At 33.4% G+C, this 25762-nt stretch overlaps 1 protein-coding gene across 4 annotated transcripts in view; it reads left to right on the top strand.

The window, feature by feature from the left end:
- FUT8 (fucosyltransferase 8) overlaps positions 1-25762 on the top strand; it is a 121600-nt gene that overhangs the window by 56679 nt on the left and 39159 nt on the right. For all 4 annotated transcript variants that reach the window (XM_085305563.1, XM_085305555.1, XM_085305580.1 and 1 more), the window contains 3 exons: positions 7298-7413; positions 7529-7694; positions 15544-15658. In XM_085305563.1, coding sequence (XP_085161689.1) covers positions 7298-7413; positions 7529-7694; positions 15544-15658 — 397 coding nt within the window. The remainder of the gene's footprint in view (positions 1-7297; positions 7414-7528; positions 7695-15543; positions 15659-25762) is intronic.

Below are 25762 nucleotides of genomic sequence, written 5' to 3'. Positions count from 1 at the left end.
AATAACAGTACATCTACATGATCGGCGGTCAGAAATGAGCCAATTTGGGAGTGGAAGCTGTTCAGGCATAGCTTTTTTTGCTGGAACAGATCAGCTGTTGGTGAAATACTAGGCTTTGAGTGATGTGTCATGATGTAAAGCATTTTCATTATTTTTATTGTGGAAAGCCCTGCAAGTTGTTTTTGTAGACACTTCAGAAATGTTAGAGAAATATTTCTTGGTCAGCCTTCACCATTAAGTATTAAATCAAAAATGTGATACAGATTTTCAGTATCTCATTTCTTTATTTCCTAAATAGAACAGGTGGTGTTAAAAACAGCTGTTGGCTTTAATATAGCTCATTTACAGTTTTATAGCAATACAGTTATTTAAAATGAGGCAGTAGTCACCAGTCCATGGCTTCAATATCTGTGTCCTTGAAGAGATTACGGGTATTGTGAGTGTTTATTAAAAAAAAAAAAAACAAAAATGTCTTTTAACCTCAGAGATTAAATTAGAAGTAGGCAGAGAAGATTGCTATTGCCCAAGATAACATCCAAAGGAAAGACATAATTTAGTTTAGGTTTTGCTAATCAAAGACAGAGATGCCAGAACTGTTATTTGAATATGATTTCATTGCCAGGGCATGTGTTTTTGCACTGAAAACTCTAATTATTGATTCTAACTGAAAACTGAAAGATTAAGGAGCTAGTCTTTTCATCAGTGGAGCTTGTAATGGTAAACCCTATTCCCAACTTGGATATTGCTACATTGAGATGAAAAACACCATCTTGTTTTTGTTGCCCTATCTCTGTTTAGATTTTACATCTAGAGGACTAGGCATTTTAATTCCACACTAGGTTTATTAATTGCACACTTTTTGCAGTGAAGATATAGAATATATTACAGCATGCATCAAGAATAAGCTAAGGCATATATTTAAACTTATTTCAATAGTAACTCCAGATTAGAGTYATATTCAGGAGAGTTTAAGCAAAACAAGGATGTCTTCGTCGAAGACTGCAACAATAAACAGGCATTTGATTAAATGATTTCAGACATAGTTAGATAAAATTTTTGGATTAAAAAAAGCTCCATGTTCACAGAATATTTTGAGTGAAGAAGCTTTGTGAATATCAGAAAATTACCATAATGCCTAGCTGTGTCATTAATAATAACTAACTGAGGCAGGAAGGAAGGGAAGGAAAGCAGGTATGATTACAGAACTGAGTAGTTTAATAAAGGAGAAGTTGTTGAAACAATTTCTATCTCGAGTCTAGAGAAAATTGGCTTCAAAATATTTTATCTTTAATTACGTGGGGACCTTAGTCATGTGGAGACTATTATATTTAAATTGCCTAGTATTTTCCATTATAATGAATCCTTGTGACTTCTCTGACTTCCCCTTTACCTGATAAAAGTGCTGAATTTTCTGGGATGGTTAAAATAGGAGCTGGGCTGTACTGAGTTACATCCAACCATCCATGAAGGCCAGCATACAGCACCAARAAGTGATCTTTCCATTCTGAGATATGAATGTACTTTTGCTGCCAGTTTATGAAAYCCCCCCATCTCTAAAAATAGCAAAACAGCCAAAAAAAATTTTGAAAAGAAGATAATTCACATGCATACAAAATCAACCTTTTTAAACTTATGTCATATCTCTGACTGCCCTTGTAAATCCAAGCTAAGCCCTTTTTGGTTATGATACTTAAAATCATATTTAATATGTAATTTTTCCACTGATTACCTTTCTTCTATGGAGGATGCAGTAGAATTGAGATTTTATGGCAGTAGGAACTCTATTTTCCCCCTTAATATTTGTGTGTGTGGGGAAATAAAGTTCTAAATAATGTTCTTTCTAACTTTGTATATATCTATATCAATATATATATATCTGTGATTTATTACAGATATTGTTTAAGAATGGTTCATATTTTTGTAAGGATCTTTTAGTAAGATTCTGAGATCCATTTTTTAAGATCTGTCATTGCAACTGTGCAAGTTGAAACAGTACTATCTTTTTGAAAACTTTCTAAATTTAACGCATTTTTTGYCCTTTAGAAATCAAGTACATTCTTTTGTGTTGCACTTCTTCTGATGACTTGTAATGAGTTYAGGCAGCACTTCTTTTTTAATGCATTTGGAAAGCCTTAGGTGGGAAGTTACTGTAGTTTTTCTTCAGCCAATATGATGCTTTGTAAAAACTTTACTTGTGGCCTATAAAAACACACAGATGTGTATCAGTGATGCAGAAGATAAAAATTAAAATAACAAGTGTTTTGTATTGCCTCAATTTTAGAAATTATATACATGATTGTTGTTGTGTAATGAGATTTGGAAAACTACCATATTCCTCACATGTTTATAAATAATAYTGATGTAAAAGAATTTGGGTTTATTGTAAAAGCAGCCTGGCCATCATTAGTGATAAAATTAGTAATAAAAAGGCATTCTTTTATATGCTGCCATCCTACTATTCTATTCTAGTAGCATTTAATAGGCATTTTCCAGAACACTTATTTCAAATTTCATAGATCTTGTAACAAAAAGAGAAATTTTTACTACAGTTTTGGTAGATGGTAAAAGGAGACTCGATAGGGAGTATTAATCAGAGAATTGTATAATGTTGTTTCACAGTTTACCTGTGATGTAGCATTATCTGAAATGTGAATTTGCTAGGAGAATTATGATATGACTACTGAAGGCTATCACTTTTACTTTTAGATAATATAAGGCTTTTGGAAGCAGTAGACCTTAAAATTATTACTTTTTAAATGAAAATTATTGCTTTTTTTTTGATTTTCTTGTAGAGAAACTGGAGAAGTTTTGGATATTCCTTCTTGTATGTCCTAGATTTCCCTTTTCAATAGATTAATGGTTCATGGTATACATACATGTCTTTGTGTCCCGTTGATAGTCAAAATTTTATCCTTTATTGGACATTAGTGACATCCKTGCCTGACAGATGTGAGCCATTAACTTAAGAGCTCTCTTCAGGGAAATAGTGAAACTTAAATATATTCATGTTGTGTTCATATTACTGGAACTTCACGTTYCCTATACATTTAAGTGTATGTATTTAATCCCTACTATCTATTAAACACTGCATTTTGTAGAGCATGCAATCTTTTCAATAAATACCTTAATCTATTTCTTATCTGAGTAGGATCATGTATTAGAAATTGGAACAAGAAAGGAAAAGGACAAAATGTAATCAAGCAAATAAGAACAAATACCTGTCTACTACTAGAYATTGTTGCCATAGTTTGGAGTGTGGTTTCATAAGGAAGAGAAAGAGTTTTTGTTTTGAAAGAGCACTACARTTACTTTAATTGAGTTGGTGCTGATGCTGAGATAGAATCCAACTTCAGGATCAATTAATCATAAATCTATTAATGTACCTGTATCAATTATTCTTAGCAGTTATTGGGTCCAGTACAGCTGTGGAACTTGCTATAATAAAGCATTGAAAGGCATTTGGGTAAAGGAATATTGTTGCATTGATAAAATTCCATTAGATATATTTAAAATGTCTTGAGTTTGAAGCTGAGGCTATCTAACAGGGTCAATGTGTGAGGGAGAAAATTCATCATTGAACTATATGGTGTGCATCCATGCTATTTTTATTAGGTTTTGTGCAGTTCTGAATTAAGGGAAGGGACACATCTTCCATGGATATAAATCAGCTTTGATCGTGCCTATGCTGATTTAAATTGACTAGGGAAGCCGCTCAATCTTTATTTGCAGGTCACCTTGAATACTTCCTTTCAGTTTTAGTTACTGAGGAGGTGTGATCTTATAAAAATGAAATGACAACTTATATTCCTTTTGTTTGTCTGTGTATGTTAGTAGTCCTTAATAATCAAATACGATTTTCTTCTCACAGAAAAAAGTGTCAAAAGAAAAACAGCAAATTTTAAAGTGAATTTAATTATTTATAAACCCTGCACCTCCACACAAAGAACTCAGAAAGATGTAGATGAAAGAATAAGAAAATATTTGAGTGAGAACATGTAGAATCTTACATTTTTCCTTTCAGAAATAAACTGTTGTAACCTTTAAGTACCTTGGAAGGGTATAAAGGGTATATATTTAAAAAAAAAAATTTGCAGCTATTTTATACTTTATGACATTTCTACCAGCTAAATTGAATGGCACTACAATGAATTTCTGAGTGGTTCTGTTGGCTTCAGAGATTCACATTAGAGACTGCTACCATGCCATTATCCATCCATGATGCCTGAAAGTGAGGAGAAAATGGTTTCACTGATACGGATGATCTACATCGATTTCCTTTTTTCTGTCCTGGAGAGTAGCTGGATTGCTAAAAAGGGACAAAGCAGAATGTGATTATTTATACAACACAATCTGTCCGATATTTAAAGTTAGTTGCTATGAGTACATTATGGAAGAAGATCATTTGTATTTACTCTGAAATTGTAGGAAAGAGCATACAAAATCACATATTGTATGTTCTCAGAAATATATTTCTAACAAAATCACTATTTGATATATTATTGTGGCTGCCGATATCAAGTGGTTTATAATTTTATTTATTTTATATCTATAGTTTAATTTACAATGTTATCATAGCAATAAATGAAGAATTTTATGTGCTAGGTGCTTACTGACATTTTGATTGTTAATTTGAATCATTGTTTAGATGAACTCACAATTTTAAGGAGTAAGTAAGTCAGTTGTCAGTACTTATTTTGGTTTGAAAACTGGATGCATATGTTTTTCAGCCAGAGTTCTTAAACATACATTATTCACATAGGGTTTTAGGATTCTCTGTACTAGAAGTTATCTGCAATGTTGCCATGTTTATAGATAASAATTGGAATTTGAAGACTTTTCCCTCGAATGTTGCCTTATCTCCAACTCAGTAGATGTACTTATAGAGGGCAGTAACAAGCAAGCTGTACTAGTTGCAGAGAAGTTTTATGTAATTCAGACTGGATGAAAATGAGGAATACAGCAATTCCATGTATGATGAGATAGCAGATACAGAGAAAACAACCTAATTATGGTAAACATTTCTAGCACAATGCATGAAAGCAAGTTGAATGTTGTGGTATGTACCTTTTTAAAAATAAATATTAATTAGATGACTGGAATTAATGTGCTTTTTTCATATTATCTTCAACCATCTTTCAGTAGAATTCTGTAATTATTACTTTAGCAGACTTCCTTATGTCCAGTGGATGTGTTGACTATCCTGGGATTTCTCATGGTAACAATTTCATACCTTTTTACCTATTTTCCTTCACAAATTCTACTTTTAGAGGAGTCGTGTAAGATAAGCCATTCCATTTTTCCTAGAAACTTTGCAATAATTTTGTATTTGGTTGTCCTGTCACAGTGTAAATAGTGAAAACAGGTTGGTGGATCACAAATGCTCTATTTCAAATTTGTGATTTTAAACTACGGTAGGAGTTTAGATATGTTTTGATGCACTTCTTTTAAAGATTGTTTTGTATTATCTTGTGTTTGGAAAGACAGTACGGTATCTGAGTACAGAATCTTAGCATATATTTGTTGTACACTCAAGTTCAAAAATTTGTGGTCTTTATTTGCCCATACAAGAGGGAATATGTTTTGAGAGTGCACATATTTAAAACTGGYGTATTTCATCCAGTTTTGTCAGGCATCCCCCACTCAGTGCGTAAAAAACAGATATACGAGCACCTGTTGATTGTTTCTTTTCTATGGTAGAATAGTGAGAGCTTTAAAGCCCAAACAAATATTTTGCACTAATTTAATTGTCCCTAAGTTGCTTTTAGTAAGGAGCTTTAGCTCTATTAAATTTCTGTCAGATATTTTTTTTTCCTGTTGCATAGTTTTCTTTTCTACCTCTCCCTCCTTCCTCTTGAAGAAGCGGGTTTTAATACTGTCCTTCAAGTGAAATCCCTTTCTGATGCTCACATCTGTTATTTATCCCCTTCAAATGCCCCAGTGAAAACTTTTCATCAATTCCTAAACATGTATTGCTATTAAATTATTAAGATCTGAAACATGAAAGTCAACTACAGCCTTCTGAACATCCTCCTGAGATGCAGTTTCTACTTTAATGTGAACATACTCCTTCTAACTKTTAATTTCACTGTTCTGGAAGCATCTTTGGTCAGACAAGGCTCTTCCCATGTTGAAATTTTGTGTGTGGGAAGGAGAGGGTAGAGAGAATATCCTTTCCTTTTTATACCATTATGATCCTAATGAATGAGGAATCACCTTCATGTTCTGCAAGAATTCTGTGTTCTTTATAATCCTAGAAACCTTTCATTACATTCTGCTTTCTCTTTTTGGGATCAATTCTTACAAAAAGTCTTACAAAAGGTGGCATAATTTTTAATTCTTAGATCAACTGGAAGTGTCACTTCTACATAGATGAAAGGGTTTTTATTTTCCTTCCATTAATTTTTAATTCCTAAGACAAATGGAAAATGACATGTAATTTCTATCCTTTAGCAATCTCAGTTTATTAATATGTGGAGCAAGCCTCAGTAATACCCTTGGGGCTGATCTGCGGCTCATAATTTTCAAGATGAGTATTTCTTCTATGCTTGTACACCTGAGATTTTGCAAATGGATGTTACATTTGCTCATGTTGTTTTAGGTCATCAGCAGCTTAGATCCCCAGAGTTGTCATAAAAAAAATTGCGGTGATGGGACATTTAACAAGCTAGCACCTTGTGCTGAGTCCGTAGCCTACGCTGAAACCATCTGGTGCCTGTATGTAGGAAGACTTCAAGCGGAGTTCCAGTGCTGGAGCTCTGGTCCTCTAGGAGTATACAGTCAGCATTCAAGAGCAGAGTGTATTTCRTGTGAGAATATAAGAAACAGCCAGAGTGTTGTGGGAGCATGTTCCTGAAGCAGGCTATGTCTGTGGGCCTGTCAGTCCCGGAAATGGATAAGATTACTCCGTTTCTCACACGAAAGGAGTTAAGCTGCTACAAACGCTACTTTCACAAGTAGAGCATTTTATTAGCATTGCCTGTTGATGGTTGTATGGTATTGTCAGTGAGTGGAAGTCTTGTAAACAGCACAGTTTCACTCCAGGTTAAATCTATGCATTGCAACGATGTTACGCACTGTTTTCTTCTGAGGCTTTTAAATCTTGATTTATGTTAATGTACCTCATTTCTTCTGGTTTTAAGAGAATGCCAAGAAGGTTTATCAGCAAATCACTGTGGAACGAAACAAGGAGAGCTGAATTGTTTATGCTAAAAATTTACTAATAATTGAATTTAAAAGGAAAAAAAAAGTATCATTTGTATTTTTAAATTATACAATTTCTTTATTTCCTCTACTCTAGGATACCAGATGGTCCAATTGATCAGGGACCAGCTGCAGGAAAGGTACATGCTTTAGAAGAGCAACTTTTAAAGGCCAAAGAACAGATAGAAAACTATAAGAAGCGGACAGGAGATGGTTGGTAGATAATTTGTTCTTTAAAAATAATTTTAATATTCCATATCACAAATGCATTAGTTTCTTAACAAACAGTTTAGCTACAAATGCTGATTCTCTGATTTTTCCTTAATAGGAGGCCTAGGGAAAGACCATGAAATATTGAGGAGGAGGATTGAAAATGGGGCTAAGGAACTTTGGTTTTTCCTCCAAAGTGAATTAAAGAAGTTGAAAAATCTGGAAGGAAATGAACTGCAAACACGCATAGATGAATTTCTGTCTGATTTGGGTCATCAGGAAAGGTACTTGTATTATTTGCTTCTGCATTTTTGTTGTAGAACTTATATAAAATTATATATAAATCAATCAAAATTATATATAAATCGATTTTAAGTAAACTGTTGATAAATCTTTTAACATAAATTACTGCTGTGTGGACTAAAATGTCATGACTAAGGCATGGACATAAAATAATTACATAATTTGTATTTTATGGGACATAGAATATATTTTCAGCTTATGTCTCTGCAGCTAAAGGTAGGATCTTCTAAGTTGATTTTTTTTTGGGGGGGGGAGGGGAGGTGCCAGTTGTTACTTTTCAATTGTGTCTGTCTTTATATGTGCATAGAGGGATGTCTCTACGTATAACAAAGCCATAAAAAACTCTTCAAAATACCCCTTATTTTAGAGGCCTCATTATACCTTTCATTAATATGGGAATATCAGTTACACTGATCATAAGTAAATGTATAATTGGAAGTAAAAAAAAGAAAAATCTTACTTTCTGGATTAACTGTCACTCTAAAGAGAGTCATTTCTCTACCTAATTAAAGTTTAACAGATTATATCATATACAAATTACCTTTAATTATATTGTCACCATTGTGTTGTGTTGTTCAAAGGCATTTGAATTGTATTGTCAGGTGATGTTGATCTTCTAGTCTCCCTGTTGTTGAAGCACCTTTTGTATTAAATTAAAACATTCAGTATTAGTTTTTTACATGCAGAACAAAATTAATCTAGGAAATGTTATAAATTCAATTAAATCTCTCTGTAAGCCTTACGTATTTAAAGTACTATGTTCCAAAAAGGATTACAATCAATGGCAATTACTGTCTGGTTAGTAAACAGTCAAAATAAAGTTGTTGAATTAACTGAATTTGCCTTAGTAATCAAGTATATCTTTCCTAACAAAGCTAAGGGATCTTCATGGATGAACATCAGTGGTAATATACGAATCTTTGAAAATAATGGTGTTGTAAAAGGAAAACCTGTTAAGAATTTTAAATTCTTTGGAAATCATTTAAATGCTATTTAAAAAAAAGTTCAAAAAATTTTTTTAAATTTTTTTCTTGAATGAAAGTAGATGATAAGGTGAGTCTTATGGCCAGAATGGCATTGTGTCTGCTAAGTCTTTGAAGTGGACCTTCCTCTGTTGAGGTCCCCAGAAAAGACCGTAAGTCTTTTAACTAAAACCAAATAACTGAAAACTAGGTTTTCTTGAAGTAAAAGTAGACTGATTTTTTTAAAAATACGGAAATTCAAAGCAGTGGCACAAGAAAGAAACAGATACACAGGCAGAATATTGTAGAAACATTTTTGTTCTTGGCGTACTTGAAATGCTGGCTTAGGGAATAAAATGATTTTGTGTTGCAGAACACCCTTTTTGGTGCCTCTGCTCCCTCGAAGGTTCTTTCTTACACCTTTGAGGCCTGGCTGTCTGCTCRTTTCGGTGTAATCTCTCAGTCTTCCTGCATGAGCTGCAAGTTTTCAGCTCTTTCTGTGGGCGTGCTGCGACCTGTGATGCCTTGCTATCTCTGGGATGATCTTTTCCCATAGGATGCACAGAAGCTTCCAGGGGAAGGAGCAGTCTCTGTCTCCCTCCTCACAGTCAGTCTTTCTCCCTCTCCTTCTGAAAGGAATGTAACATAAATTTAGAGTGAGCAAATCAAATGCAGTTATTCACTCTGAGAATCACAGTTTTTTGTTTTGCTTATTTTTTGCTGTTCTTTCTGGAAGTGGATTTAACAAATTAACTGAATACCTTTTTGTTGTTTGTGATGTTTAAAAAGCTGTTACCTGTTTATCTTGGATAAACAACCTTGTATGTGAAAGTGATATTTATTTTTATACATTTTATATATATATATTTATATAGTGTATATATAAAAATGTGTATATATACAGACACACACATGCATGCAGTTTTATATTTCACAAATATTTATTATAATCTAATATTTGGATTAGAAAGCTTACTGTTTTCTGYAAGTACTCAGAGCAGTTTGAGGATTTGGCCTTCAGTATATGGGAATGTTTGTATAGGGATTAGCAATGACTTTATGAAGAGATGGCTGTCTGAAGGAAGTGGCTAATGTTGTTTTTGTTTGTAAAGAAAGCCTGCTGTGTCGTATAGGAGACCTGCTCTTTTGGAGATGATAGACTTAAAGGCAGTTTCTGAGACTCCAGGAAAGCAGCCTCAGAGTTCTTTGTTAATCATAGTGCCGGCTTGCGAATGGTCTCCTGTTACTATAGATGCTTTCTTGTCTGATGTATTAGTTACTATTTCTTGGTTTTATTATAGAAATTGTTTAGATTTTTCTCTCAGATGGTGCGGATTTTGGCAATTGCTCTTTTTGTTGTGTACTTCACTACTGATTCTTTTTCAGAAGCAATGTGGCTCATAACAGTTTCCTGCGTTATGGAGTATCTAACTATATTCTTGTCATTGCTGGAGGAAAGGTGGTCGTTGAGTGTAGCTTCATCTTAATTGTGGAAAACCTATTTGAGAYAGGGTGAACAAAAAGGAACAGATTATTCCTCTAACTGTCATGGTTGTTTCCCCTGTTTATATTCTGTTGTTTGTGAAGTAGTTGTTAGCATATTTTGTTCCTTCTCCTCCTTCTGTTGAACAGCAGTCATCAGGATTTTTGTGGTAGCTGGCCAAGGTTCAAAGCATAGTGTTTGGGCATGTTTTTGCATTATTTTCTTTCAATGTAGTAGAGCATATATTTTTTTTCTTCTGAGTTTTATTTGTTGATATTAARTTTCTATGTGATTTAACTGTCATTTTAATCATAGAGATGGAATAAATGTCTAGACTAATAGTCAAAAATGGTGCTAAAAATGTCCCCTTTTTGTGAAAAGCAAATGCAGATAAAATACAGAACAAGGTTCTTTCCTCCATTCCAGTTTCCAAGATGAAAATGTTTCCAAGAGCAACTCCAAGATTTGATTTATGATATAAAACAGAAATAGCAACAATAACTTGATGTTGCTGATCAGTAGCACAGAGAAAGACCAAATTTGACTTACTAAATATCTGCAAATCCTGAGCCTGAAGTTCTTTCTGCTCTTTTCAAGTCAGTTGCTTCATCTGCCCTTGTAGTATTTTACCAYACACAGTAATATCCTAAAAAACCTGCTCAGGCTCATTTCTTSTCTGCACTTAACTATCTTTGGCCATGTACTTCAGCTCTCCACATGGAGCCTGCCTTTGGTCTTTGCTATTAGTGTCTTTGAAATCTGTAATAATAAGGCATCATGACGGTCTGCCACACTGAAAGGAACCCAACAGCTGTAAACTTAAAGAATGTTCTTTTCCTAGCCAGAGCAATCAAAGAAAGAGGTCTCCATAATGAATGTGTGTTAGATCTACTACTAGCCTATCATCATTTCTGTGTGATAACACTGGCCAATTTTTCAGTTCCTGATTTAGTTTTACAAGGGTAAATTTTTTTAAAAAGGTTGTGATACTTTCTGAATTCTCTTGAATGAATTCATAAAATTTCTCACAAAATATTAAATATGCTTTATGTTTCTGTATTGGGCAAAGCTGCCTTTCCTTAAAACATTGCGTCACTGAGACTGTGTAAGGGCTCACTCATTGGTGCTTCTACCTCAGAAAAGATGGAAAAGATGTATAGTTAATCTGTAAGAGCTGATTATTTAACTTACTGCCTTACTTTAGTCATGGTCACCATGGCCAAAAATAATATAAAATGAATTTTAGCCAACAGTCTTTTTCTTAGAAATGGGGAAAATGGCTAAACTGCTGAGGAGGAAAACTTCGTTTATGGGTAGTCTTTGTATTTTCAGTTATTGTATGCCAATACCTGATAGAAATATATTTCTCCAAAGTAGAAGATTATGCTGATTGCTTATTTCATGAGCACAGAAAAAACCTTTCTGAGGCCAGTAAAAGAGAGCATTTGAAAAAAAAAAATTTAAATATGGTTGTGATCTTTACCTGCTGCAATGGGAAAGAGATGGATTTTCTTTCCTTAGTTGCCAATTATTGCTAGTGGGTTATTTGCTGCTGCAGTTTGTTCACAGGGGGCACAGACTCTTCTGTGTCCTCCCTATCTTTAATTCTGTGTTTCAGCAAGCTGTTAGGACTATGCTTTGACCTATAGATACCTGCTTACTTTCAATAAAGGAAAAACTTAACAGATCTCAGATGTATTAAAGAACCACCCTCTGCCCTGACCTCTGTTCTCATGCACCAGTACCGTGATGTGGCAGCATTAAAATCACAAAGGGGGGTTGGAAGGCTCCTTGTCTCTTAGATATCTCCAGCTTGATGCATCTTAATACGTCAGGGGAATTAGAATACAACAGCACTGAYTTAGATTAGCTTAATCTGTTGTAGCCAGTTGTAACCTCACTGTATTTGCAATATGTTATCTTTATCGGTGTGTGTTTTTTGCAAGGATATGAACGTAATTGTCTTCTTGAACTCAGATGCTCTCTTGAAACAGAACAGATGCCTGTCTTGGTTTCTTTTCAATTATCCTTTGTTTTGGCATCTTGTGGATGATTGTAAAGGACTTTGGTTTAGTAGATACAGCATTTATGTTTGGCAGGTTTCCAATTTGATTTCCTACATGCTCATCTGCCAATTTACTTTTTTCCATAATTCAGATTAGTCCTTCTGATTGAAGGTGAACAGTATTGTTTGAAAGCCAGACCTTTTCTCCTACTTGATGCTATAATAATTGTACTTTCTCTGTGAGTATTTTGTGATACTTTGCCTGAAAGAGTTTGTAACACATCGGTACTGGGATTTTTGTCCTTTCCAAAGATATGTGATCTCCAAATGTATTCTGAGATGTGTTATAATATTTTAAAAATAGCTAAGTAGGATTCTATTACACCTCAAATTTAAAATTAAATAAGATTATTTGTTATTTTTCTGATTTATTAAGTTATTTATTTGACTCTGATTTTCATTTTAGGTATCGAAGAGAATAATTGAATGTGTCTTTCACTGATGGTCGATTCTGTATGTTATAGTTAACTTGTATGACATAAGTTGTGTACTGAATTATGTCATTGCCTTCAGTCTGTTTTAAAATAATTGTAGTTAACTATAACTCAAATAGTTAAAAAAATTACATTTATCTAAAACTGATTTTTGTCCACCATGGATAAATGATAATTAAACTATATGGGCTCAATTATTTCTTTCCATACTGTTTCCTATTATTGACTCTAAGTTTCATACATGGATATATTATCTTTCAAGACAGCATTTGTGTCATTGCTTTGTTTTTGGTACATGACAAAAGAGAATCCTTATCCAAAGTTAAAAAAAAAAAAAGTTTAACTACACACCTAAAATTCTTTGAGAGGCCTGATTTCAGTGGGTTTACTTACATGGATTAATTTGAGTATGTCCTTAAGTGAACTGCTGAATCAGTGTAAAAAATTGCCAGTTTTAGACTGCATATAAACCTTCATGTACTGGTTAATTGGTTAAAGGTGCTGATGAGATAGGATAGCTTAGCATCAACACTAGGTAGTGAGACTACAAAGTGATTCTGATCAATGATGTCAGTTTTTACATTCTAGTTATTTGTGGAAAAAAATTCATTCAGAAGCATTTAAAGACTAGATCAACATATTTTGAGGTCCAATAACTTCATTCAGTACAGAGCTCAGTAGCAGTTGAATGTTTCATGCATTGATTTTCTTTTTTTATTTGCCTACAAGCCTGTAATGCTTTCCATGAATTGGAACCCACTGCTTTAAGAAAAGCAAAATCTGTTCAGTTATTTGTATGCAATCCATTGTATTAGAACTATTGCATAATTAATTCTGTTCTAATTGTCCCTAAACTGTGTTTATATGTTACTTTGAATGCTATGCATCTTTAATAGTGATTCAAAGCTAGTTACCTGATGATACTTCCAATGGTTTATTTTATCACATTAAGCCAGAACAAGATATTTCAACCTGAAAGCTTAAACCTAGTAGAAGAAAATCCAGTTCATGTAGTACAAGAACAGAATGTAAATATGACAGTACTAATTGATATCAGATGAATATTACTGCTGCTGAAGGATTTGGGTTTAGCATTTAATACAACAGAGATGATGTAATTAGTCAGTGACACTGTTCATCCTGCGTAGAAGTATGCCTCTGGAAAACAGAAAAATTGTAGGAGAATRGAAGGACAAGATCTATAAATCCAGTTATTAGTGAGAAGATTAGAGTTATCTGATAGCTCTGCTGAGAGAGACAGCTCTGTCCCCATTTGACTTAGCTCACTATTCATTAATTACATGTTCTGTCATTGGAAGTAGTTACCCAGTAGAGCTATACTGTTTGCTTCTCTTGGCTGGTAAGCTTATGTACAAGAGACAGCCTTAGCTAACTAGCTGTGGTTCCAGTACACTGCCAGCAAAGAGATCTCGTACTACTCCATTGTCAAGACTATTTCAAAGGTTGTTGGGAAAATAGACTTGTCTTTCTTCACATTGTTTTTTATTTTATTTTTTTTTTTGGTCACATCTCAAATTTCTCTGCGTTCTTTCTGTTACATCTCTYTTCCTATTCAAATTGGTGACTCATCAAAGAGTTTCAGGCAATAAATCACAACATCTGAAGTTCAGGTGAAAGATGTATTTGTAAGTTTGAAACACTTTTACTAACTTTAGCATCATGGAGAAACCTCTACCGACCTTAAGATTGATAAAAGGCTTATAAAAGCAACTCTGGAATTATTAGTTCCAAGTTGGGCTACCTAGTACTTGTAGTAGAGACAGTGTTTTGCCTCCAGTTTTCTGTTTACTGCCAAAAGCCACAGATACCAAAAATCTTTTTTCTTTTCTTTTCTTTTCTTTTCTTTTCTTTTCTTTTCTTTTCTTTTCTTTTCTTTTCTTTTCTTTTCTTTTCTTTTCTTTTCTTTTCTTTTCTTTTCTTTTCTTTTCTTTTCTTTTCTTTTCGAGGGGTACTTTGGGGGCTAAACTAATGATTTTTACAGAATTCCTGACTAGTCCTGGTGCATAAATGTCATATATCAGTTTTCTTCTCATTACAAAGATTCTTTTATTCTCTGATTTGGCCACTAAACTGTGATCATCCTAAGGAGAGGATCCCTAGTGTATTAGATAACCTCAATTTAAAACTGATAGGTCCTCAAAATCCARTCTGTAGTCTGGACTTGTAATATGGCCAAGGATCTGTCTCAGTATGCTTTTTTTATGTAGTATGCTTTTTATTTTGTAAAGAGTGATATGCTTTAGAAAGATACAGTTAATATTTTATAATATAATATAGCTAAATATAGTTACAGCCAATTGTCACTAATRAAAATAGAAGGAATACAGTGTAATATATTCTATATAGGTACAGTAACATGATCATAGGAGGCCAAGTAACACTGCATTATAATAGAAGCTACTGTAGGATCACTCTTAGACTACTTCTCTTCTTGGGCCATTGGATCACACATTTAGCATGCAACCAGTTCTCTTTTTTTAGTTTCTTTAGCATTCACCAGAAACAAATGCTTTACAGTTGACTTAGAAGTTTTTCTAATCCATCTCTTTAACATTATAATTGCTTATGAGTAGGGGACATATGGTAAATGGAGGACAGAGTCTTTCTTGACTATTGTTTTGGATTTTGGTAGGAGATGACATGAAGAAGCTGTTACGCTGTACTGATGCTGAGATATATTAACAGTCAGGTTAGTGCAGTGAGGATGTCCCTGTGACCTCTGTTTAACTTTTATCTGTCCACTACTGACTTAAATTAAATAGAATTTTTAAAGTGGATCAGTGTAATGGAAATGTGTGTTTCACTTTTTTTCATATAAGCCCCTAATTTAGTAGTATTAAGACTGTTTCCCATTGTTGTTTGTAGGTCAATAATGACCGACTTGTACTACCTCAGTCAAACAGATGGAGCAGGAGATTGGCGAGAAAAAGAGGCCAAAGATCTAACAGATCTGGTACAGAGGAGAATAACTTACCTTCAGGTAAGAAGGGTTCAGAAGAGCTTTTAAATAAAGAGAAGCATAAAAAAAAAAAAAAAAAAAAAAAAAAAAAAAAAAAAAAAAAAAAATTATAAAAAAAAAAAAAAAAAAAAAAAAAAAAAAAAAAAAAAAAATATAGCACTAAACTGTGCCCTTGTATTAGAATAATTAAATGATAGTTTTAAGTGAATATTTATAGATAAATGATTTGCATGCAAAAGAAATAAGGAGGTTTGTTTCAAACATGACTTTATGTGTATGTGGAACAATAATATTTCAAAGAAGAGAGGATAATAAAAAATGCCTATTTACAGTTTTAATTGTAACTAGGTTAAAATATCTCTTTATTTTTATATTATTATTTTATTTTTTCTGGATTCATGGTTTCTGTTGGACTGTACTGTTTAGAGTCTATGTTTTTAAAAGATAGACAAATCTGTTTTGTATTTTTGATTCTTTAGACTGTCAAAATGCATACGTGTATACATATGATGTTGAATATATGAAAGTCCTTTTGAAAGATAAGAGTATGCAAGATTGACATTTGTATAGTAAGTTGTCCAGGCATAGAGTGTTTCAACTAGTGTGTGAGATACCTCTCTGTGAGGTCTCTGTTTTTGTCTCTATTTAAACAGCTAAATCTTTTGGCCAGTTTTTCATCATTTCATATTTCCTGCTCAACCTTTGGAACCTCCTTCTCTGTTGTTTGTTAAATTAATAAATAAATAAATAAATAAAAAACTTGTGGAAAATTGTGTGTAAATAACACAGGAGGTGTCATTTTGTTGTCTTCCTTCAACTGCTTCTTCAAAACTGCTCCTCATTCCTCCATTTCTGATGTGACTGTTTAGCAATGGTGTACTGTAACTACTAACTGCTTTTTGTGCTGATAAATTTGATCTTTCTGTACCTTGTGTTTCTCTTTTTCTACTGTATCCATTTGTTGTCTCTTATCTAAACATATATACTTTTCAGGAGAGTGATCATCTTTCTGTTTTGTGTTTTACACTGTTCAGGACCTTAATTCAAGATTGAAATCTCCATGTACATTAAATGAATAACAAAAGTAATGGAAGTCTTAGAGAATGAAAGCCCAAAACTGAAGCGTTAAATTAGCACATTGTTTTTAGTGAAAGTAAAATAAACYTACTTATTTAGAAAGGAGCTGGGAAGCAGTTAGGTTCTCCTAAAATTTATTTAGATACATGCCATATGTGACAAAGACTTTTCCAGTCTGTAGAGATCATTTAATCTAATTTAATAAAAATGTAAAAACAATATTAAAAAAGAAACCAGTATACCAGTAGTGAAGTAACTGAGAGTGACTGCTAGGGGATGGAAATTAGGAAAGTTGTTTTGTCACTGTGCATCAGATCTAATTTCCATTAAATACCTTATCCAGTTGTTTCATATGGAAGGATCTAGAATGTATACGGAAGGGACATGTGCTTCCTTGTCTTTGAGGCTTAAATCAAGGACTGATGATACATGTTTTCCAAAAATGTAGCTCTAGTTTTGATAAATACTGACTTTTTTAGCAATGTAACTGTTCAATTCCTAAAAAAAAAAAAAAAACACTAAGCTCTTGGCTTTAACAGCAGCAACACATTTCAAAAATTAATTGGATATTTTATGAACAAATATTATTATCCTGTTTGTTCTATACCTGTCAGCTTAGAATTTGAAGCATTTCAACTGTAGATGCTCAGTTGATGTTATACTAAAATGTGAAATACAAATGTGTGCTGAACCTTCTCTCATTAAACTGTTCTTTCCTTCATATCCTTGCTGTGTTTCTTTTTATTCAACTCTTTTTTTCAGGGTAAACATACCTAATCTTCTCAATCTTTCTTCATGTGCAAGTTTTTCCAATACCTTTATTTTATTCTTCTTGATGTTTTCCATGAACGCTAATTCTTCAGTAGGCTTTTAGAAATGGGCATCCACTAGTGAACAAGTGACAATGAACTATTGTTTTTTAGAAGAGCACCAATATATGTTTTTTCCTCTTTATTTTTTTGTGCAGCCTGCCTGAAGTTTTGTTTAGCTAATAATAGGTCTTCCTTGAATGCATGTCATTATGGAGCTATTGAAAATGATGCCTAAGATTTTTAATTCAGCTGAATTTTGAATCTTGAACCTTTTTTCTTCTACTATATGTGTTTTAAATTTAGTTGTCAATACAACATTCTACTTGCCAATTGGGTCATGCTTACTTTGGTTAGTTTTTTCTGCAGTTCATGACAATCTTCTCCAGACTTGACTAATTTAAATAATTTGTTAGATATTCAATGCAACTGTTTTACCTTTTTCTATTTTTTCTGTTCTATTTGATGTATGAAAGTAGTGGTCCTACTGAACCAACTAGAGGCTGCTTCTGTGTGTGCTTGCCATTTCTTACTATTTTTATAGTCTAGATTTGATCTTTGACCATACTTTGGCTCTTACTCCATGCCTACTTTGTTTCTTTGAAGGTTATTTATTAGAAGACAGGAGTAATTTTATGTGAAAATCAGAGAAATTACACTCTAGCAAAAACCTAAAATACCAACTTAAGAGGAGAGGATGGTTTTGTGCCTAAATGTGTTTATGAATGATGATTTCCCTCCAGGTCTATGCTGCTGCCATTGTTCACGTAACTGGCTCAGACCCCAAGGCATGGTAACTGAATGTGTGCAGCACATCTTAGGATCACCCRAAGCTGGGGTGGAGACATAGCCTGCTCTTCAGAACTAGGAAATGTTGTTTCTAATGAGTAGTTACAGTCTTTGAGATGGGACATTCACATGTACAATTACTGTCATTTCTCTTTCCCTGTTCTCTTGTTCTCTGTCTGAAAGAAACAGAAGGGTGCAGATTCTTCCCTATGTGTCTGTGCACTGAGCAGCACATAGGCTTTTGGAGCCCCTCTAGGATTATTGTAAAGACTGAAATGTCTTCTGTACTGAATGACTATTGCAAGTAATCATCCCAAATTGGAATATGTCTGTGATTATGTGTCTTGAAGACAAGYTGACCTGTTTTCCAGTAATTATATTTAAAAATACATGTGTGCAGATTTTAGGATTTTGAAAAGTACAGTGCTAACTGGGAGTATGTAATGTAAAGCAATGCATAATCTGAAACTACTGATGTACCTATGCATCTCTATTGCTAATAAAACTACATACCAAAGTAAAACAACAATTCCAACAAGAACTATGTGGAACATATTAACAAAATTATTTTTGGTAAAAAATAATAATGCAGTACAGTTTTACTGGGACATGTTGAATAGTGATAGCTGCATTATTTTGGGACATCTAGGGAAATCATTTAGTTGAGTGATTGTGAATAGTGATGACTGCTGCTTCACTTGGATGGCATTACCATAAATGTGATTTAATGAGGCAACATTTAGTTAGCTCCCTGCAGTCAGAGGCAGAATACTTAAAAAGCTAGGAGCTTGTATTTAAGCAAAAGACCTTATTTTCAGAAATGTTCATCATCAAACCATGCAAGAGAAATTTAGTATTTAAATTTTTAGACGAGGGTCCTATGGAATGAATAAATGACAGCAGTTTCTTTTATTTGTTTGTTTATTTAAGGAAATTTGTGATTCAGTAGGCTGTGTTCCAGTAGCAGAAAAATAATTTTTGTATCAGATTTTCAGAAAAAAACAAGCGTAAAAGGTTACTCGGTACACAACAWCATCATCAGTTATAACAGTTGGGTACAAATAGTCATACTGTTTGTATGTGGATGTGTATAGGGTTATATATATATATATATAAAGTTGCTAAGAATATATTATGAGGTTTCCAGATTTTCTAGTGTTTGTGGTGATTTAACGCCTAACTTAAATTTCTCTGCCTTAAAAAGGGTATTAAGTCCTCTCTCTCTCTTTCTCTCCCATTGAAGTTAACAACGTGTATTTTTAATAAAAGCGTTCATGCTTAAAAAAAAAAAAAAAAAGGCTTTGGGCACTTTGCCATACATGCAGAGAGATGTGCCCTTTACAACCAACAATCTTGAAAAATACAAGTTTTTATCCTTCAGTAATTCATCTAAGCATTATACCTTTTTGCAGTTCTACTTTAGTCAAGTAACAAATAGCAGTTGTAGTTTACTCTAGGAATTGATAAATTCAAATGAATTTGAAACAAAGGCAAAAGTAAATTCCAAAGTGGAAAAATTCTTTTAGAAAATTCTCCATCAGCACTTTATATTTTTTTATTCAGAGAGGGGGACTCTGGCTGAAAGACTTGACCACTGTATATTGAGGGTATTGTTCTAGGAAAAGAAACGATTTCTCTAATGAGTGGACCTTGTAGTACTGCAGTCTTCTGTGCAGAGTCAGCATGCTCAAGTTTTATTTGAAAGCTCTCTGGCATTTACTGCAAATATATATAGTCCTGCAAATATATATAATTCATTTCCTCAACAAATGTCATCTATGCCTGTTCTAGTTTCTGAGTAAAGATGTAGACCTAAGCATAGCACATTTTAATAATCTCATCTTGATATGGTAAAGGCATGGTTTATACTAGCAAGATGGATTGTTGAAGAAGGCCATATCCTTAAACTTAACTGAGATGCACTCCTGACCACAAATGCTACTTGATTATCTATGTAGAACTGTAGCTCCACTGCAGATTTTAGGTCATGAAGCATCTTCACTTTAACTTTTTTAATGCTGATTTTTCTAGGGAAGTGAACGGGAAAGTCGGAGGCAAGAAACAGTGCTTCGGCTGGAGAAGAAGATCGAAATTTGCACTTTTTTTTTTTTTTTTTTAACAAAAGAATACCCACAGAAAAGATCTATGAGTTAAAAATTTATAGAAAACTTATTTTGTGTAGTTCTTGTACTTCCAGAATTACTTGAACCATCTTGAGACGAAGCTTGTAGCTGGAAAATTATATCCTTTAAGTAGTTAACAAACAAATAATGAAACTTTCTTAAAAACACCTTTTTTGTCAAGAAAGGTTTTTATATTTGCCTACTTCAGGTTCAGAAGTCTGAGCTGAACTGAAAATTTGTTACAAGGCCACAGAACTCTTGTTCTTGCCCCAGGGGTCAAGTACTATAGTTGGATGATCATGCCCAATCCTCCTCACCTTAGATCCCCTCAAAAAAACACTCAGTTGTTTTTGTACTTGCAGTGGATTCTCAATAGTGTTTGTAATGTCATACATATATCTTTCATTTTATGTAATGACTTTATATTTTAATAGTTTTAAATTAGCACCTGTAATTCTTTGGTAGCTTTAAATTTAAATGTATCTGTATTTGTAATCCAGCATTTTGTTATTTTGTTCTGTGAGGGTTCAGTGGATTTTTTTTTTTTTTTTTTTCACATCTCCTTGGCATTTATCATGCTTTTTTGTAAACTTTCTTTCAATGTGTATTCAGCGATCTATACTGTTTGATTTTATAGGCTCATTTGTATTTTCCAGTTCTTTCCTCATTTTTGGCAGATTGCTGAATTAATTACACAGCACTGGATGAGTGATCTGATTTCCTCCCTGTAAGATTAAAAACAAAACCAAAAGAAAAAATTAGGCATATAGATGAGACTAAGCATTTAAAAAAGTTGATCTTTTGGCAAAATCAAAAAGGCCTAAAGTAAAACGAAAGGATAAATGAGAAAATAGTTAGCAGATGGCAGGACCATTTTTCTGACATTTTGAGAAGGTTTGGAAAGGGACTGAATATTTTCTATGGTTACATTATTATGAGAAAATGTAATTAAGATTTAATTACGATTTAACTTTTGCATATGTCTTGAGACATGTATTGGCTCATCTTCTGTAATTATTTAGTAATTCAATAACTAAAAGAGGTAAATATTAGGATAACTATCACTTTACTAAGTATGGTCACTGGTGATATCTATATAAAATTTTGTCTAGAACTTGTAGATAGTTGCTTAAGTAGCATAGAGCAGTTCGTCCATCTGCATGCTGGGATGTGCTCAGAGTGAAGCTTTTTTCCTGGAGCAGGGTAGATGAGAGCTAGAGGAGTTTAATATTATAGGCAGAAATGGCTCCSTTTCTCTCTATACTGCGCACACATGCTAGTAATAGCATAAAAGATCAAATATGTACTATTTATGACTAGGAAAGGAAGAAAATTTTCTTCCAGCATCTGGAGGAAATTTCTGCTATCTWCTTTATTCCTTGAAGAGGTGCAACTAGTACGAAAAGGGTCTATTAAAAGCGACAGAACAAAGGAAGGGGAATAGAGGACGGTGTGAATTATATTTGTGATAACTAGGACGATAAGCACCTTCTGTTGGCATCATTTGCATCAAGAGGTAGGATTTTCCATGAAATTTGGGCAGGACTGTGCTCTCCAGCAGTCTGTGTAGCAGTAAGTAATAAAATACTTACCCAAAAGGTAAAGATGAGCACTTTTGTACTAACAAAGAACATTATATTGGGTGTGTCTACTCTAATTAATTTCTCCTGATTCACTGGATGAGAATACATTGCTCTAAACGTTTTTTTTTTTTTTTTTTTATTAACAAACAACACAGCCATTTCTCTTAGAGTAAACTATATGCTAAGCAGCGGGGTTTAACTTTGCTAGTTCGTTGTGAGTTTTGACAATTCACGCACATTTGGAAACAACGGCAGGTTCTGAGGCACTGGAGCAGCACTTCTGACACCTTTCCCCTCTGATCCTGCTGATTGGGGATATACTAGCTAAATTGTCCTGGGGGTATTTTTATTCTAGCCAAACAATGAGAGGGTATGTTCCCAGGCCCTGAAACATAATATACTCTTAAACTGTGAGAATCGCTCCTGGCATGCTTTTGACTCGTGCCAACTGGTTTTCTCCCAGACAATTCTTTGGCACTGTTTGAGAGTTAGCACAAGGCCCTTTTTATAAATGCACTGTATATGGCAACCCTGTTTTAAGAGRTTGAGAGAGTTTAATAGCATAGATGCAGGCTATTCTGGGCCAGTTAAGAGTAAATCTTGAGCATGCTCCATTTACTAGTATAAATGTAGCCTATGTTTATTTATGCATTTCAGATTATCATGTTTCTAGTAATTTGGATTTTGTTTGATTTGTGTTATCACTTGCTGCTGCTATATGCTAGCATAAAATACCGTGAATTATAGTTTTGGAGCCAGATATTACATTAAGAAAATATTGTGGCAGTTCATTATCCTTCAGTGACTTACCGACTTCTTAGAGTACGTTTTCTTTTTACTCAAGAGTACTCRGTCAACCAGTAGGAATAAGAAATGAAAATGAATTCGTGGTAGAAATAACTTGTTAGATCTATTTAGTCACTTGTTTAATATATAGAATTCTGTGACTAGCAATATGGTCTGTTATCAGCATTCTTGCTGACTATACCATTTAAAATACTGCTTCTTGTATTAGGGGAAAAAGAAATATCCAGTACTGATAACTTTATAATTTCCCTCAAAACTTTTTCCAGGTTTTCATTTTTTTTTCAGTTTAGAGTAATCTCCTCAGAATTTCAGTCTCACTTCTTTTTTGTTTAAATTAGAGCTATAAATTAAAAGTTATTGTATCCCAGCAGTTTATTTCAACATATCTGGTTTTTATACCAGCAATATTAAATTCTTCAAACTTTCTGCTAAACAGTTGTGAGACAATTGCAGAAGAATTTCAAAATATTAGCTCATACTCCAATCATGTTACCTCTCACTGGATAATAAAATACTGTATTACTCATGTGCACTGAATTTCAAGAGATATACATGGGCTAAGATGGTCCTTAATGCACCTACACAGATACATTGACTAATACTTACTGAGTATCAAGATTTTGTAGTTACTGCATATAATTCTGTGAAAACACCATTTCAGTGCTGAACAATATTCAAACAATTAAATTGAAAGTTACAACAGTGGGCTGCTGTACATATCCCAGCTGCATCTGCATCAAGAATGTGATGTACAGTTCTAGACCCTAAGTGTGAGGAAGGATATCACAATGAGGAAAGTAATGTGGATGATGAATTGTACGAATCTGGTATCTGTGAGAACAAAGTCAAAACAGATCAAGACTTCAGTCTGAATAAGAGAACTGAGAAGGGGATATGGTACATAAAGATCTATAAAATCTTGGTTACCTTGGACAAAGTGAGTAGGAAATGACAGTCTGTTCTCTTCTAAAGAAGAGAATTCTCTTGCAGAATTGAAGTTAAATTTAACAAGAGATAAATAGTTAGAGCAGTCAGTCACAACAGCATGGAACCTGCTTGAGTCTCATTAGTTGTTTGTGAAGATTTATGTTGTCAGCATTCCTTTGGTGAACCATAGGTAACTAGAAATAACTTGTAAATAATTTTATTTAAAGGCCAATTGTTTTTGTTTGCTGTATCTTTCAAATGTTTTCATTTTCAAGAGAAAACAAGCATTTGAAAGTGAATGAGAACATTAATTATCAATATTTTCTAAAAATTTTCAGAGATTATCCCTTTCTAAATTGTCATGAAAAAGTTACTTTCAACAAGAATTTTTGCTATATGAAAAAGAGAGACAGTCTTAATAACTTGCCTTATAGCCACGCTAACTTCTCTAATGTCCCTTTTTGCACCCCTTTATGCAAAAAAATTGTGAAGTCAAGATTTTTTATGTCTGAACAGAAGTATCTTACAAAGTTATAATATCTTTTTTTAAAAAAATGAAATAAAACSCAGTCTAAGCCAATTAATACCTAGTGACAGACTGATGTCTCCTGTATTTTGATAAATACATTTTGCTAATTGTTTACTTCTGGCCAAAGTAGACCTTAGGTTTACTGTTTAGTTATAGTACTGTCACACAGTGGTAGTAAAAGTCTTCTGAGATATTCTGTATAAAGCATGAATTTTTATAAGTATCCCTTAAAACATCTAGATCTCTTTCAAAAATAAAACGGATGATAAAGAAATACAAGATAAATATTTTCATCTCTCTTTGCCTGTGACTGTCAGTTCTCTCTTGTCATTTGTGACAACTTTCTAAATGACGGAAAGAAGTTCCCTATAGTTTTTATTASCCTGAATAATTCAGTTAAAAAGTAGCAACGTAACAATACAACAATGTATATTGTTATCTGCTCTAGGCATTACATACAAAATGTGCATGCTCAGTAAAGGTGCAAGTAATGACTGAATAACAAAAGAATGTTTTACAATGATATTTTAAATAAAATAATCTTTAAATAAATGTTGAGACTTATCATGTTCAGCTTTGTCTGTATATTTGCAATAGAGGTGACAAAAGCCTTCTGAAAATATATTTTTTCTCGTCTTTAGAATCACAGGGAATAGAATAACTCTATTTACTACATCAATCTTTAGTATTTTTATTCAATGTATTACTATTTAATACACTGATCTGGTTCTTGTAATGACTAAATTAAAATAAATTAATCTCATTACTCTGTTAGAAAATTAGCATAGAGAAGATAATAGAACTTTTTAGTGTGCTGATATGAGACTATCAGAATCACCAACAAGATAATATGTACATGTGGTTACTGAAGCTTATTAAATCAAGCATGGGGTTTAGCAGATATGAGCAGATTATATGAACATATCCAACGTCTGAGTTGAAATACAGTGAGATTTTTCACCTTTTGGCTTACTGAAACATTACCCATTAGCTTGCATTTTCACTTCACTAGACAATTAAGGTAATGCTAATGTCCTGTATAAATCTTACAGGGAAAGTGCTTTTGGAGATTTGTGGCACCTTTCTTCTTCTCTGATGCTTATTTCATAGGTAGTTTTGTTGTAGAGAAGTGATGGCAGAATTTAGAGCTTTTCTACACCATGGGAGTTATCGTCAAAAAATTGTTTTACTTGCACCTGCCATCATTGTACTTCATTACATGATGTAAATATGTCTGTAGATCTGGATAGGGAGGAGTCATTTTGCCATGAAATTCTTTTTCTAGGAACTTGCATACAGCACTGGAAAAAAAACCCTCTGCTGAAAGACTGTAGAAAGTAGGTCTATGATAGTCTCAAAGTTATCCATTAGATTTAATGTCTCAGTTGACCATTAGGTTTATGATAGCAAGAGTACTGATCTAAGGAACAGGTTTTAATTGGTTTATTGTTTTGCATAGCTAATTAGACTCTGAATCAGAT

This window comes from Rhea americana, unplaced genomic scaffold (assembly GCF_003343005.1).
Source record: "Rhea americana isolate MKP2758 unplaced genomic scaffold, rheAme1 scaffold_102, whole genome shotgun sequence".
Classification (NCBI taxonomy): Eukaryota; Metazoa; Chordata; class Aves; order Rheiformes; family Rheidae; genus Rhea; species Rhea americana.
This window is presented reverse-complemented; position numbering and strand designations above follow the sequence as displayed.